General features: G+C 37.3%; 1 protein-coding gene across 2 annotated transcripts in view; it reads left to right on the top strand.

Annotated features, from left to right (window-relative positions):
• LOC122809712 (protein NLRC5-like) overlaps positions 1-18,374 on the top strand; it is a 1,339,659-nt gene that overhangs the window by 994,563 nt on the left and 326,722 nt on the right. For both annotated transcript variants that reach the window (XM_044081407.1, XR_006365941.1), the window contains exon 28: positions 11,387-11,470. In XM_044081407.1, the coding sequence (XP_043937342.1) occupies positions 11,387-11,470 (84 nt within the window). The remainder of the gene's footprint in view (positions 1-11,386; positions 11,471-18,374) is intronic.

Genomic DNA, 18,374 nt, shown 5'->3' with positions numbered 1-18,374 from the left:
AAGGGCAATTACCATAAGCTTCCTCACTATCTGTATCTACTCACACAAGATAGGAGCAGTTTGATGCTCCCCATTGTGAAGCATCTTAAATTATCTGACTGGATTCTGATACCCTGTAGGCACCACTTTTTAGAGGATGACTTTGTGGGAACATGGGTGAAATTCTTGGCTAGGCTTATAAGGGCCTCTGGGCCAATAGCCTAGTATCATCCTATGAACCTATGTGCAGCAGGTACTAAAGGAGGCAAACAATCCTGCTACTAGAAAGTCATGTATTGACTTATGAAAGATTTTTCTAGTTGGTCTTCTTCTTCTTCTTTTCCTGGTTAGGGGTCACCACAGTGGATCACCTGTCCGCTCATGATTGGCAGTGGAGTTTTACAGTGTCAAGTTGCCAGCCAGGCACCCAACCTTCCAAAGAAGGCACACACATGCACGCACTCATGCCTAGGGCCAATTTAGAGTGTCCAATCCACCTACAGCATGTCTTTGGAATGTGGAAAGAAACTGGAGCACCCAGAGGAAACCCATGCGACCACAGGGAGGACATGCAGACTCCGCACAGAAGGCACCTCAGCCAAGGATCGATCCAGAGAACCTCTTGCTGTGAGGTGGCAACACTAACCGCTGCACCACCAGATTTTTCTAGTTGGTGCCAACCCAAAATCCAAGACCCTATTTAAGATTGTACCACTGCTCCTCAAATGTCTGCGTGAGTTATAAGCCTCTGGCCTTCATAATACTTTGTCGATGTACATCTTCCTGCCCACTTCAGAATGTCTGCCCAGAGATCCTTCCCTGTTTTCAATGTTTTCTTAGTAAAAAAGTCTCTGATAGGAATGTTGCTCTTGAGGTCACCTTGCAAACAGGTTGCTCCTTCCTGGGGTTGTAACTTTCTGCTGGAAAAGTTAACCGCATCTCCATTTGAACCTGTGCATAAGGCAGAATTAAGGTTTATTAGATGAAAAACTATTCCTCTGTTTGCTCTTATATCTGCAAGATAACTATTTGAGTTGCTAACTCTCTTGGTGGATTAACCTTAAATAGTCTGCTTTTGGGATAAAGTATCAGAAAAAGCAAATATCATATTCATGCCCAAGGTTATTTCAGAGTTCTTTAAATCAGGCCATCAGTCCTCCCATGTTCATTTCTTACCCTAATAACCATGGGTAAAAGGATAATGTACTCTAGACATACATAGGTAGCTCAGGTACTATTCTGGCAGAACCAAGTCTTTTAGAAAAGCCAGCTGGTTTTTATTCCTTAGGCTGGGACTAAGAAAGGAAGACTCATGACAAAAAGACTATTTCCAGTTGGTTGTCCTTGGCATTGCATTTTGTTACACTTATCATGATAAACCACTTGCAAGCGATATTAACACACACTCTCTGGCAGCCTTCTGTTCCTTGATGGCATATGTAAAAGGGTGGACTGTAGAAGTTTTCTAGTGACAGCTGCATGGTCCTCTGTATATACCAATACATGGAATTACATACTGAATTATTCTGTTTAGAGTCAGAGCTGACTTTGCTATGAGCATTCTCTGGGGGTTCCTGAATCCATATCCTTCCTCCTCCCAGGTAGGACAGGTGTTGGTAATCAACCTATATAGCCTAAGACTACTGTAGCAGTGATAATGATGAACATAGTACAGTTGTGTAAGTTGCACTTCCCATTAACAATAGATGTTTGAATTCCTCACTGCTGCTTCAGTAGTTGCACCCACCCTCTATCCCATTTGTACTCTATATAGTTATTGTTGGGAAAACTTTAGTGGCTATTTCTGTTTTAATTTTTTTGTTAGTTCAGTATGAGTGCACTTTGAGAAAAGAAAATCCTGAAGATTTTCCACTCTGACTGCTGATTTTCTCTCCTTAGCCTGTCCAATCAGCAGTCAGAGTTGAAGCATGGGAGGAACCCAGAGGTTGTGTAAATTGACTGTTGTTCTGTAGACAAGGCACAATCCATATAGCCTGAAGGTTACAGCAGTACTGATAAAGCTGAGCATCTACTAGTATAGATAAGTTCAACTTACACAGTTGTACTTTTCCATAACAGTAGCTGTTCAAATGGTCAGTGCTGCAGTAGCCACTCCTTTCCTCCACCCCCCTTTATTTATTTTATGTTTTTATGCCATGGTGTGGATTTTTCATTGTTACATTCCTAGCATTGTCCTCTCAGGGCTTTAGCCTCCTTCCCTTTGTTGGCATGAAAGCTCTGAAGGACTTTATGCGTAAACCTGACTAACTGTATGGGCACATGGAAGGTGATCTGAAAGCTTAAGCTGACAATTGTTGAATTCTTGGAATGATTTAACCCATATAACTGATATAACAGCAGCAGTGACCATGAACATCTACTGTTATGGTAAGTTTACATACACATCTGTAAGTAATGTTCCCCAAATTGTAGTCCATCTGCAGTCCAATCCTGGCAGATTCTTGCAATTGTAGATGAATTAGCCATACCAGCATAGGTTCATAGGTAATTACTAGGCTAGTTGCCCCTGAGGGCCATTTTAGGCTTAGCCAATTTTTCTTCCAAAGTAAGATTCAAAATCTGTACCTTGTGTGTGTAAGACAAACACCTTAACCATTATACCAGCCCCCATCCCTCATTATTTTTAAGATAATGGAATGTATAATTACAGAACTGGTAATCAGAGATTTTGGCAACATATAATCCACTGGTGCAAAGCAGTTCAGGGAGGCTGGCAAAATGGTTAAGTTGTTTCCTTTATAAACACAAGGTACAGGATTTAATTCTCACATGAGGTAAATGGCTAGGCTTAAAATGGCCTGCAAGGGCAGTAAGCTTAGTACTGTCCTGTTCTTTGAAAAAGTCTCCAAGTCACTAGATGAGGGCAAATATGTTCACATGGCAAACCTAGATTTGGAAAAAGCTTTTGATATTGTTGCTTATTCAGAAATTATTGAAAAAGTAACATAATTAAAGGTTAACCCTTATGTAAATCAGCTGGATATGAAATTGTCTCAGTGACAGAGCCCAAGCAACCAGTGTTGAGGCATGCTGTCTTTGAAAAGCTTATCACTGCCAGTGTCCCCTGAGGATCTGGTGGGACTGCTAATATTTGTCATATACTTTTCACTGATATCAAGGCCAGCATCATTGGCTTTTGGCTGACCAAATTCACAGATGACATCAGGCTTGGTGCCATCATAAAACCTCCCAAAGGCATCCTCATCCTCCAAGAATGCCTAACCCATGTAAACCTATGGTGTCAGTACCATTGTGGTTGTTGTTGTCTTTTGGCTTTTCCCGGTTAGGGGTCACCACAGTGGAACTCCAGTCCACTAATGATTGGCAGTAGATTTTCACGAACGCCGAGGTGCCAGCTCGACGTTCAACCTTCAACGAAGGCACGCCCATTTACATGTCTTTCGAACGCCCACCCAACAGCGGGGAAGACATGCAGACTTCACACAGAAGGCATTCCCTGCACTCCAGCCGAGTTTTGAATGGGAGGACCTCTTGCTGTGAGGCAACAACGCTACCGCTGCACCACCGCGGATCCACGGTGTCAGCACCATGGTATAAAAGTAAATTACAAAATGTTTTGTACTGTAATCATTTGGAAACATTACCATCCGTGCACCTTCCACATAAACAACACCCTTCTTAACACTGATGCCATCATTAGTGATTTGGGCACTTTTGTAGACAATGAAATCTCTTTTGACCAACATGCATTCAGTGATGTCGGGAAGTCCCTGTATTTTCCCAGCTAATTACAAAATATAAATCTCCTACATCTAAAGATGTCATCATTTTCCATTATTTATCCCTTATCAGGCCCTTTATAGAATGCAGTCTCCCTGTTTTGGCATGTACACATCACTTATCTTGAGGAACCCCAACACTGTAACACAAAAAATGTCAGGTTTGAACTCACTTAAATGTGCAGAATGCATGAAATTCATATCTCTTTTCTCTGTCTCCTGCAGCCCCAAGGCAACAAATGACTTTAAATGTCCACTGAAGAGACATGACTCTTAATCACAACATAAACAGAGTGCGCTGGTGTGATAGATATTTTGCAGAAAGTCCCTATCATCTGGTACGGACTTCCATTTTATACCAGCCAGAGCACTACCTTAACCTTATTCAAGTCAAATCCAGAAAGTGGATGGGAAACTTAAGTTCAGCTGTGGTCTGACACCACAGTCCCTTGTAACAAGTAAATAAATAAATTGTGAGAGAGAAGGCTTGTGGCTGTTAGGCATAAGTAGGCATTGTTGTAAATAAATAAATAAATAAATAAATGAAATAAAAAACAAGTAATTGTATGTACAGTGGCTGCGCTCCAAAGTTCATCATCATCATCAACCACCTTTTTTCCCATTTTCTACATGGGGTTAGGGTGTCATGTCAACTGTCACCATCTCTCTCAGTTTAATGCACTCTCCTACGTACTTATGCCTAACAGCCGCAAGCCTTCTCTCTCACAGTTCATTCATCTCTTTGATGGATGCCCTTGTTTTTCCTTTTGCCTTCTTCCTCTCTGTCCCAAATCTTTTTTTACCAGATTGTCTTCCTCTTTTCTACACATGTGCCTGAACCACTGTAATCTATTCTCTTTGGCCTTCTCTGCAATTGGAGCAACTATGGCTTCTGCTCAATGTCCTCATTTCATCATCTATCCCATGGTGAGCATCCTACCACCCATCTCAGGCACTTCATCTCCATTATGTCTAGCTTCTTCAAATGCTCTGCCTTTACTGCCCAGGTGTCTGTATCATACAGTAGTACTGGTGGCTCCACTGATTTGTACAGCTTACTTTTCAGCTTCTTTTGCAGTCTTCTGTCATACACTACCCGTGCCACTCTGTGCCAATTGGCTGCATCCCCTCTGATTCTAGCTTTGACCTCCTCATTCAGACTTGCCTTCTCCTCAACCACACCTCCCAGATATTTAAAACTGTTAATGTGTTGTACTATTTTCCTATCTCAATTTTAAGCTGCTTCTGATTTTTCTGATTTGCTACCATTACAACTGTCTAATCTGTACTTAGTTTCATCCCTTTTGCATTCAGTTTTGCACTCCTTTCCCTATCCATTGCTGAAGTTCTTACTCAGTCTAGCTATAATGCCATGACATCTGCATATAACAGCTTTGTTTATCTGTCCCATCCAGTCTGCTTGCTGATGTAATCCCTCACCAGTATGAACAGCAGTGGGCAGAGATGAGCTTTGATGCACACCTAGTCTTGCTGGGAACTCTGTGAGCCTGAACATTGCTTGTATTTGAGTCATTGGGTCCTTGTAAATAGCTTGCACAACTTTCTTGGCTAAAGTACACAGTGAACAAGGGAGCTTATTGGGATTCGGGTCAAGAATGGGATCAGACCCAATACCAGGGTGGAGCACACCGAGTATATTACCCCAAGGACAAGGGGAGATATTAATTACAAGTGATGTAGTATATAATTATAAGAACTTTAACATTTTCAACTACAATGATTGTGAAGTGACTAAGGATCATTTTTCTCTGTTATCTAAAGGGCTGACATTTGTACCTACCACCCATTTTGATTTAGTGGACACATTGATTGAGATGAAACTCTTTATCAGGAAGAAAATTTGGCTGTACAATACAAAGACAAGATTCAAGAGACTTTTACATCTGCTATAAAGAAAAAGAGTACCCATAACCCTCACTTACACCCTTCTTTACAAACTTTTGATAAATTGGTCACAGAAGATCTATATAAGATATATGAAGCTACTAAGGGGAAAAAAAGTATATAATTTGAGTAAATCTGAAAGGGACATTTTTCAGAAATTAAGTCAAGATACAGATATAAGGGCTATGAAACAGACAAAGGAGGGGGTATTGTGTTGTATAACCAATTAGATTATCTTAATAGGATGTGTGATATTCTAAATAATTTGGAAGTATATGAGCCTATATCATTAAACAAAATAAATATAGCTTACAGACATATAGATTTCGAGTTGGAAGAGTATTTATTAGACTAGAGAATTACTATGGACATGTATAATTATCTTAAGGTTAAGAATCCCTTATTGGCTACTGTTTTTGGTGTTCCCAAAGTTCATAAAAATGCATCACAACCCCCTTTTCATCCTATAGTCGTGGGAAGTAAGTCCAAAACGTACCCATTTGGAGTCATTATAGACAATTGGGTTAAGCATATTTATAATCATATTCACCACCTTTTGAAAGACTCCTGGGACTTTTTAGGAAGAATTAAAAGTGAACTTTGGGAGAAGGATTTATTATTTTTAAACATAGATGTAGTCGATTTGTTTAATTCCATACCTAAGGGCGAAGGATTGGAACTTTTTTAAGAATCTATGGTCAAATATTCTAAATTGGATAGTGATAAAATTCAAATGCTGCTAGAATTTATGACTACTGTTTTAGACGGTTTTATATACTTTGAGGGGGAACATTTTAAACAAATCAAAGGAGTTGCTATGGGGGCATCTTGTGGCCCCCTTTTTGCTAACCTGGTTTTGACTGAATGGGAACATAGAGATGTATTTGTCAGTCCTTTTTCAAGTAAATTGAAACTTTATGTCCAGTTTTTGGACGATGTATTTGTTCTGTGGAAAGGAGACATTGAGGATGTTGGAAATTTTGTATTGTATTTGAATAACATTTGAGCTTATTTTAAATTTACTGACACATATTGTGAGAAAGGTATATCGCATCTAGATACACGTATGTCTCCCACACAGAGAATGGGTTTAAATCTAGTATTTATCATAAACCTACATATAGCAATTCTTTAGAGTACAACAGTTGCCACCCTATGTCACAGAAAAAAAACATACTTAAGGGGCAATGTATTAGGGTGACCAGAATGAGATCCAAATATAATGTTGCTGAAGTATTAAAAGTTGTGGGAAATATGTTTTTAGAAAGAGGGTATCCACCCCACTTAGTTGAGGCAATTGCTGAATATGTATTGTCCCATTGGGGGTTACAGTATAAACCGCTGCTAGGGGTGGGACTGACATCAGGTGGTGTAAATTTGAAAGAAGGTACACATTCTAGAGCCATGGTGCTTAAGTTTAGTCCCTACTCATCGCTGATTAAAGAAGTGATGTCAAAAAATTGGAATGGTCTTAGGAGTGATGGAAACATTTACAGTTTACTAGGGACTTCACCAACCTTTGTGTATAACACAGGAGTTAACCTCAAGAGCAGTTTTGAGAATATTAGGCCTTTCAGGCCAACAAGGGGCTCTCAAGGTACCAAAAATGTGGCTCATGTAACCAGTGTAAGTTTATATGTGAGAATTTGGATGTACAATTGGATAATATAAATAAAACCAATATTAAGTTTCAAAAAGGTAACTGTAAAACAAAAAATGTTGTATATTTAGCTATGTGTTCCACATGCTCAGCATTTTATGTCGGGAAAATTGAAAGATGTTTTAAGTGCAGAATTTATGAACATATTTATAATATTAGGAAGGAGAATACAAATAATGCTTTATATAGACACTTGATGTTTAATAAAACATGCCACACTTTTAGATTTACAATTTTAGAAAAAGTTTTTGTTAATCCTAGGGGTGGTAACACTAACTTTCTATTAGAAGAAAAAGAAGTAGTGTGACAGTAGAAACTTAATGCCAGTAATCCCCCGAGAAATAACAACAACATTCCCCTCAAACCTATTTTAAAAATCCAGAGCTTAATATGCATTTTTAATATGTATTTTTTAAATGTGTTTCATTTATCACAGTATTTATTATAGTGTTTGTTGTTTGCTACATTAACATTCTTTCAGTATAAATATTAAGGCTGTAATGTATGTGTTTCTTTAAGCAGGTTAATTATTTAATTAATACATCATTTCCTCTTGTTCCACTTTATATCTATATAAGCATTCAGTTGCTTTTTTAATATTGAATCTGATGATGTCCTGTTAAGCAGGATGAAAGCGCTTATTCCTTTTGTAGAATAAAAAGATTTACTGGATATTTACTTTGTGGGATTTTGGAAGTCTTTATGGACTAGTTCCATCTGAGCCAGTAATGCAGTGGTGGTGTTTGTGTATTCATTGCCTTTTACTACTGCAGTCTATTTTCTGAGTATATTTCTTGGCTTCTTGTCATATTCTTTCTTGAGGAACCCCAACACATTTTCATAAAAAAAAAAAAAAAACAGGCTAACAGGCTGAATACTGGTCTTCAAATGGACTTCAAATCAACTGCTTAGTATGATGCATGAGTAGTGTAGAGTTTACAGCAAATATGCAATGCGGAAGTTTACGGGTCTCTGATCTTAATTAGCTTATGCGTTTGAGAAATGGATATCAATAAGTTCACTTTTAGGAGCAGAGCCAAGTGAAGTTTGATGTGAATCTTGTGATCCATTTTGAGAGCACATAACTAGTTATTAACGATCAACAAAACCAGATCATACTTATTTGAAGTACATGGAGTTTTAGCAATATTGATGCACTTAGAGGGAAAGAAAAAGTATAACATCACTAGGTATTTGACAGCTTTGAAAGCTGCAACCCATGTAGAAGCTGTGCACCTCTGGTCATCCAACAGTTTTAAAAGCTATGCCACACATTTTGGTGGCATAATAAAACATTGCAGACATTGTTCTGTGGTAGCTGCTGTATGTGCTGCAGTGGAAGACTAGAGGTTAACAGTTCTGAAAGGTGTATAGCAAAAGTTATGTATTTTTCTGGTATTAGAAAATTCCACAAGTTTATCTTATTGCTAATTTTTGATTGTAATAACCACACTGTACGTACTACAGAAATATGTTTGGTGAAATGTGATTTAGACATAGTTGTGCTACTCAGAATTTTTTTCAGTATGCTAAATGTACACTGGGGACAGTGCAATACTTTTTAAAGCAGTGCCACACAGCTGTCTTTTAAAATGTGTGTTTTATTAAATAATATCTTTGTTACTCAACAACACTCTATAATAAATAGCATTAAAATAAAGAGTTAAACAGAGTTTGCTGGTTCTCTTCAAAGCCCTTTTGCAGAACATTTTGCTGTTGCCTAAGCTTCATATATGTACACAGAATATTCTGCTGATTACTTGGAAGGAGGGTGTGTGTATACATACACACACACACACACACACACACACACACACACACACACACACACACACACATTTTTATATATCTATAAGCTATTATAATACTAAACATAATTATGCAATGAAAAGTTGTAGATATTAAGATTATGCTTGTACTGAAAAAATGTATCATGAACTTTTAAATGGAGAAAACTCTTCAAATATATGTAGTCAGATGTGATAGAAGCTAAAAGATTTAACATTTTCTGGTGGTTAAATGATAACATCATGAAACAAGAATAATTAAAAGACTAAATTAGAAAATATGAAATGCAAGCTAATACTAGGACTTGCAGTCCATTTAAATAAATGATACAAGGTTTGTTAACCAAGGTATGAGACTTCACAGCATATAATGAATATAACATAGCAGATGGTTCTTTATTAATGAAATGTCAGCTTACAACAGGGGGGGTGGAAAATTTTATTTGAATTAACAATGGCCATAAAAGCTGGAGTTTGTATGACATGGGCAATGTTTATGTATCTATCAACTATGAGGATCAAGAAGGCACTTCAGACTGACTTAAATTACATTATTGTTTTTTGATTTTATTTGGAGGGATATAAAAGAAATCAAGATAGATGGATAAATATAAGTGAATGCATAAAGAAATCAGGCAATTAAGATGCGTCGCCTTCACTCTAAGTGAAACCTCTTAACGTTAATACCTTCCTGGCTTATGTCTTCACTCTGCTCTCTCTCTCTCTCTGTGTATGTATGTATATATATATATATATATATATATATATATATATATATATATATATATCAATCTGTGGTACAGTTTAGTTGTGCTATGAATACAGGTTAAGTATTTTGATGAGCAGAAAAAAAATCAACAATAACTACATCAAACTTGTACACATTAATATTTACCTTAATCAGTCAATACAATTAATTGAAACTATATTAATCAATTCTTTCCTGACCGGTCAATTAAAAAAATTCCTAACAGTAATTCCAGGTATAATTTATCTAAATAGTGATACTTTCAGGTAACATGGTTTTCATATAGTAATGCTGCCCTGTGTGTCACCTAGTGGGATATTAGCATGCTGATCAAAGTAAGCAATTTGATCACAGGCTAAGACTGGAGCTTTGTGCAGCTCAGTAATATTTTGCCCCAGTGCTTATCATTACTCATGCGCTAACCCTAATGCTGACCCCATCCCTACACATTACCTTATGAAAACATTTCACTAACATTACCATTATATGAGTTACTTGTACACACTTGCCCACCTACTGTAAATACATACACACTTACACAACACTAAAACTATCCTCTTATTTAGCCCTGAAACAGTTGCATGCACATTAATCCAGATGCCAACATTTTCAGTGTATCCGAAAGTTTCATCATTAATATCCACAGCCATTTACTGTAACTCAAAGCCCGTACCTTGTGCATATCCAGCCTTCAACATCCAGGTATTCAATAACAATACATAACACTTCACTTTATTAGTATAGGCAACAGTCAACAAAGTGAACTTCTCCTGTGTTTACACCTTCCACCTAGACTTTTCAAAAGGGAAAAATATATACTCAGGATGCATATAATGCAATGCGGACAATGCTAAAGAATTGTACTGGATTGCATGAGGAACATTAGTTTGTTTAAAAAAACAACATGAGCTGAATACTTTTTAAGATAGGTTCATATTCAGGATTTTGAATAACTGTCTAGTTGGTGAAATAGAAGAAGCCTGTTCATGTAATAAGGAGATAGATGCGGTACTTCTTCCAGTCAGATTGGAAGATAAAGTCTTAAATTTGAGATTGCTTTTGAGCAGAAAGAATGAACATTAAGAATTTCTTAGGATCTGTGATATTTTCAGAACGTTGCTAGTGGTACAGTTACACAGTTGGATTATTATCATTAAATCAACAAGCAGAGCTGTTGACTGCAGCCAGTACAGCTTAGCTAAACATACAATGACTCTGCTAACCGATGTTGGGAGTTTATGCACCTCAGTAATACTTCTTGTGTTTATTATCAGACCATTAAATCTGCAAAAAAATAAAATATTTCTGTTGCCCAGTTCTTTAGTCACCCTCCATCACCTAAACAGTTGCAGCTTAATATTTAACCTTGAACAATATGGGTAGCCTCCTTACTTTTTGATTAACCCTGAATTTTATATTTCACATTTGACAACTCTTTGGAAGTGGTACAGAAAAAGTACCCACATTTGTTCTTGTGATAGCACATATCTGTAGTATTAATATTTTGCATAAGAAAACATCTCTCATTTATATTTTCAATTTGTAGCCTGTCAGAAAACAAAATTGGAGAAGAGTGTATTTTGAAACTAGCAGAAGGACTACCACATCTGAAGCATTTAAGGAAGTTACAGTAAGTAACCCATGAAGTAATTATAAAGCTGAGCATGGATTTCAAAATGTAATGTAGTTACTTTAGTATGCAGCATCAGTTGTCATTGAATCACTCTTCAAGGGGTAGCTCTCAGTGTTTATTTCTTCTAATTCATCTCATTTTGGGTGTCTTGGCCAATGATGAATAGATAAAACAACTTAGCTAGTGAAAGAAATGTGCTTTCCATTTTGCAAGACAAACTGTCACTTTAGTTATATTATTAATTTGATGCTACAAATGCATTTTCTAGTTTTTAACATACAAAATAAGGTCTATTGCTCTCCTTTGTCACCCAATGGATTCTAAAGTATATTTTGTTTATACATAATCACACAGTATTCCCAAACATTTAAATTAAAATAATCACTGGTTAATGGAGTTCTTGGAGACCAAATAGCTACATACATAAGATGGAATGCATGTACAAGGGATAAACACAAAGGCTTTGCACTCATGCAAAGCTCTAATTACTGTGAGTCTGTGTTTTTTATTTCTAAAGGCGCCGGAAGCTGTTGAAGATTGGGGGGGGGGTGGAGGATGGGAAGGGCTCTAAGTGATCTAAAAAGGGCAATTTTTTATAACTATTTACTACCACAACATAGGTTCACTTGGAGGACTTTTTAAGCTTAGCCAATTCCCTTTTGGTGCTTGATTCTTGAATTAACATTTTCTGATTGGTCTTTCCTATCCCAGGGCTGATAAGTTGTGTATTAGCCCTAGTGAAAATAACTGATCATTCCATAGATAATTTGAGGGGGACCCATAAGGGATGCAGCATTTAGGAACTGCCTCTATCCAGTAGTGGCATGAGGGGCAATCCTGGAGTACATTTTCTGTTACCCATCATTAAATCCAAGTTGCATTTGAATATGGATAGATGAGCTTTGTTTTATTTTAATGGATAGTCTGTTGTGGAACAGTGGTAGCCTCTGTGGTATATATCCATCTCTCCACAACATTCAGTTTAGAAACCTAGCTTGAGTATTTCTGATGCGATTTGACTTGCTGATGCTCAGTAGGTCCATCTGTATTAGGTTGGAGGATGCCTTGTATGCCAGACATGTCGCCTCTAAGTACTCTGTAGGATACTGAGTATAGTAATAAATCTTTAAAGTGCTCCTTGCAAGACCTACTGTTTAGGGCTTGTATCCTTTTAAGCTGTGCAATATAGAAAGGCTTTCGTATGACGCTGGGCACGTGTTGGTCAAATGTTAGGTCACTGTACACACAAGTTCCCAAATGCCAAACAATTGTGTCAGTTCTCAGAGGGCATTGTCATGATTTTGACACCAGTTATTGTTTGGGACAAACCTTCCTGCATGATTTTCAAGTCATTTGGGGATTCAGTAACTGCTCCTAACTTGCAGCCATCTCAAACTTAGCCAGCCAAAGCCCTTTGGTATTTCCTTTTACTTTTGAGATGTACATGCCAAACAGAAAAAGTCACAGCACCGAACCCTGGGGGACTCCACTGATGACTGGTCTCTTCCCCTATTTTGATCTCCTGCATCCTGTGAGCAAGTTGGCAATCCAGCTACTGAAGCAAGTGTTTGCTCCTCCATCATTCATCTTTTGTACTACACCTGAGTAGGGGATTGGGCCAAAAGGCTTGGCCAGGTCAAGGTAATGTTGTGTAAACTGTTTTACCTTCATCCATTGCTTTGGTAACAAGAGTAAAGCTTAAAATGTGTCCATGACTGAGCCCTTCACACTTTCCTCCAGGCTGTTTTCAAATATTTTTAGGGTCATATATACATGTATGCATTCTTTGATTCACCTTCCTGATTGTATTAAATTATATTCCTTGTATAATACAGCACCAGTTGTTATATTGTGTTTTAAATTTGTAGTTTTGAACAGTCTTCTAGTAAGCAATGAAACAAAATGTATGCACCAATGACAAAACTACCCATTTCAGAAAATTTCAACCATAAAAGGTCACTCAAACTTCTGTCATTACAATCCACCAATATCAATAAATGTGCAAAATCTCTGCAGAAGTTAGTCATCTAAATAATTAAACATTAAAGGGATCTCCAACTAATGAAGAGGTTGCTGCTAGGAAACAACTTTCAGTATCAGTGATCCATCTGCATACTCTGGGAGGAGAACCCACAGCTTTCTGAATAGAAAGTAAGGCTACAACCTGTTGTGCTAAGAACAATGCCAACAGACTCTGAATAAGCAGCACTAAACCTGTCTTCCCCTGAAGCTCTCAGCAAAATTTTTTATTTAACATTTGTTTAGCAGGAATTTACAACTTAGAACAAAACCAATTTTCAGCAGAGGCCCAGGGAGAAATGCTCCAGATGCACGTCTTTGTAACATGGGAGGAAATCAGAGCACCCAGAGGAAACCTACACAAACACAGGGAGGATATACAGACTCAACACAGAAGGCAACACAGCCAATAATCAAACCAAAAACCTCTTGCTGTGAGGCGACAACACTACCACTGCACCATCCACCTAACAAAACTAAGTGTCTCAATTTCACAGCAGAAGAAATCTGCAAAAAGACAAAATTTATTTGGGGCTGGGGCAAAGGCCCAAAACCAGGGACACATTTTAAATATTGCTTGCATAATCTTATAACGTTGCTAAAAAAGTGTTTTGTGTTGCTACTATATGTTTCCAAAACAGATAGGAAGACTAAGACTGAAACTTAAAGGGCTATCATCATAGCTCTCAACCAGTCAGGGACAAATTCAGAAAAAAATCAGGAACACTTAAATTATTATTTTTATTAACTTGAGGCATTAACAGAATAAGAGAATGTGAATTAATATACATTTCCTGAAGTAAAATAAGTGTGTAACTCTTAATTATTGTCATTATTTATTAAGTATAATTTACCACATTTTGTTAAAAAGGCACCAGTGTTAAGAGGGATTAAGAGGGGCAGAGCTAAAATTTGTGTGAAAATCAGGGACAGTTGAGAGGTATGACTATCATTATTTAATGAACTCCATCCTCACTGATTTGCCAGAAAACCACACATTTTAAGAGAAACTGTGTAAACTCCGAATGCAGGCTCCTGTACCTAAGGTACAGAGTTTGATCCCAGGTAATTCTAACCACCAGTCATAAATAAGATGAGCTTAGTAAAACGATGAGCAGGCTTTTCTTTTCTTTCATTCCATGGCTTTATAAAGTACAGACAGATTTATATTAACTAAATCATACTGCAACTATACTGTAGCAGGAAAGGAAAGCTAAGGGTTGAATTAAACTCTAGGAGGGGATGGAGTTTTCCTTTGAGTATAAAAATGCAGTTAACAAGGTCAAAAGAAGAAATCAAGGTAATGTCTATGTTATCGAAGGTGTAAAGAGGTCAGGATTTATTAAGTCAACAAAATCTCCCACAAGGAAGAACACACGCTATAATGAGTTTTATCTTAATTATTGACAACAGGATAGATGATAACCAACTCAATAAGCACATAGATGAGTCTACACATCAGCAGCACACACATTATAAAAACTTGTTTGTGCGCATTCTCAAACTCAGCCTGCTTGGCATTTAACACCAACAAAGCTAAAACACACAACAAATACACACATGACAAGAACATTTTAATATTTGGACAAAATGCACACAGATCTGTGGAGGTAAGCCTCCGTGGCCCATCCAAAACTACTATAACCATTTCCAAGACTGCACATAAATTGGGGCAAGATGTACTTTGAGACACAGTCACATAATGTGTCTCAAATAAAAACCATTCACACAGCCCACACACACTAATAACCACTTCTCAACACTCACTACATCCCTCTGTAAAAACACACACACACACACACACACACACACACACACACACACACACACACACACACACACACACGCACACACACACACACACACACACCAACCAACTTCTAAGCACAGAAAACAAAACGGAGCTACTTCTAAGCACAGAAAACAAAACGAATGTACTTCTAAGCACAGAAAACAAAACAGAGCTACATAAACTGGAGCTGCTACTAAGCAGCACAAAAAATTATAAATGGCACTCCTTACCTCAGCTTCTTTCCAGCTCAGTCTGCATATACCGGAGCATGAAAAACACAAATGGGCAGTAGGCTCTGCGCACACTTTTTGAAATTTATGTCACACGCAACTATAGGTTACAGCTGTAAAAGTGTGGGGGGGGCGCTCCATCCCCCACGCTCTATGGTTCCGGCGCCTATGTTTATTTCTAAGTGTTTTCACAAATATGTCAGCAAATGGTAATTAGTATATCACTTAGCCTAGTTTTGGGCACACGTGTTCAGACAGGATGGCTTGCATTTCTCAAGATCAGGGAAGAAAATTTTTGCAGCAGATATTTTACAATACCTGACAAACACTAGGCAGGATTTTTTCCCAGGTCGAAAATGTAACAGTTCACAGACAGCAAAATTTGATGCATCTCTGATAGTTGTTAATGCTAGGAGCATTAATAATAAAGTTTTTTTATTGGAAAATTTACTAGGTTCCCACAGGATTGATGTTGTTGTTGTTTGGGAAACATGGTTAAAGAACAATAACTAGAAACCATTTCTGTCACGGCATAAATGTTTTTATTGTAACAGAGATTCTAATAACAAATCTGGTGGAGGTGTTATGATAGAGATTAAAGATAATTATGAAACCTGTAATTATTACATGTTCAGTGATAATACCAGTAGTATAGGCTGTGTAACTGTGACAAAAAAGACAACCCTGGAACATATAACAAATGTTGGAGTGTATAGACCACCAATGTCAAGTGCAGATGACCTAGAGGAATTCATACATTTCTTGCATGAAACACAGGAGGGAAGAATAATATTAGCTGAGGACTTAAATTTACCAGAAACAGACTGGAATAATATTGATTCAGCAATGTTAGTAAGGAAATTATTCACACCGTATATTTGGGAACAACAATTGCTTCAGATTGTGAAAAAACCTACCAAGGGATGGAACATGCTAGATATTGTTTGTGTTCCTAAAGAAATTACTGTTACTTCATATCAAGTTTTACCACCATTGATGTGCATTGATCATGGGGTTATAAAGGTTAATTTCTTGATAGATAATTTTTCCAAACTGAAATCTAAACCAATGCACAGAAGGTTAATTACAGATTATATGGAAGCAAAGCAGTCACTGTGTAAAACTAACTGGAGTGAGGTGTTCAGTGGACAAATTGCAGATGGAATGTGGAAATTGTTTGAGTGCAAAAAAAAAAAAATGTTTAACATCAGGATCTAGGCATACAACATCTGGGGGATATATTTCCATAAGAATAGATATCTGATTAAGATGAGAGACAAAAAATATTAGAAATGGAAGAGAGGTCAAACTACAACTTTGAAAACCGAAACAAATAAGCTGCACAAACAGATTAAGCATAATGTGAAACAAGATCAAGAAAATTTTGAAGAAAAGTTATATAAAAATATTGAGCATAATACGAAACCTTTTTATAGATACATAAGATGTGGAAGGATTAAGGACATATAAATTGATAAATTGTGCAGATTCTAAAATTTATTCTCAGACACAACAGATTATAGATATATTTACAAAACTGTATGCAAAACAGTTTGGCTCCACAAAAGAGGTAATAAGTTGTCCTAGTGACATCCAGGTAACCCCAGATACTGGAATCAAATTAGATTATATTGAAAATGAATTGTACAAACTGGATCCAAACAAAGCACAGGGAGGAGACGGAATTAGTAACAATTACCTGAGAACACTTCAGCAAGAATTTACGGTACCATTATATCTATTATTCACTAGGTCAAATAAATATGGGGAGATTCCTCAAGGGTGGAGGCATGCGCTTATTAAACCTGTCTTCAAGGGAAAGGGAAGCAGGACAAAGCCAGAGTCATATAGACCCTTAAGTCTACTTTTATGTCATGGAAAAACAATGGAGAGGTAATATTGGATAAGTTATTGTCAGAACTGGATAGGCTGGGACTTGAAACCATATATCAGCATGCATATGTTGAAAGATCTATTACCACCTGTAACATGATGTTCTATAACAATATAATAACAGCTATAAATGAAAAATTGTGCTGTGATGTAATTTATATAGATGTAACTTCAGCATTTGACAGGGTCATACACAAAACACTGATCAATAAATTAGTACAACTAGGTATCGATGTACTCTTGATAAGATGGATAGCTGCATGGCTTAGAAATAGGATATGGCATGCATCATGCAGCAACTGGACAGGTGAAATCCTGGGTTTCACTCAGTGTGTCCCACAGAGCCCTGTCCTAGGCCCTTACTTGTTTAGATTGTATCTTTCAGACCTAACTTTTTTCATCTGAGGTGTTGTACTACGGCTATCAACCCTGTCCAATGTGGGATACTGGTATACAAAGAGGTGACATCAAGGGTACATAACAGCCAATTAGGTTCCAATTGCATTTCTGAAATGATACCTAATAATTCCATGAGGGAACCCCTACCTGCCACTATAGGCCTCCCTGGTGGTTTATTGTGATCTTTGTGGATTTTAGGAAGGTGATACAGGTACTGTTGCTTCTAATTGGGTACCTTAAGATGAAAATTATCAGCCTTAGAAATAATACCTTCCTCTTGGGCTTCATCCAGAAAGGTGTCTATTTCCACCTTAAACCTCCTAGTGGGATTCAATGACATAAACATATAGTGCCTACCAACTTCCAACTCTTTCTGTGCCTCCATACAATACGAGACCTAGTCTTGTATGACAACAGCCCCTCCCTTATCTGCAGGTAGAATCACAATGTCCCTGTTATTCCTCAAGTTATCAATACATTTCACCTCAGCCTTAGTTAGATTATTCTGAAATTTATTATACTCACAAGGGTTGAAATGTAAATCTTTGAGAACATTACCCTGGAAGAT

The sequence above is a fragment of the Protopterus annectens genome, chromosome 8.part0 (genome assembly GCF_019279795.1).
Source record: "Protopterus annectens isolate FY-2018-M chromosome 8.part0, PAN1.0, whole genome shotgun sequence".
Classification (NCBI taxonomy): Eukaryota; Metazoa; Chordata; order Ceratodontiformes; family Protopteridae; genus Protopterus; species Protopterus annectens.
The sequence above is the reverse complement of the archived record's forward strand: the minus strand, read 5'-3'. Positions and strand labels throughout refer to the sequence as shown.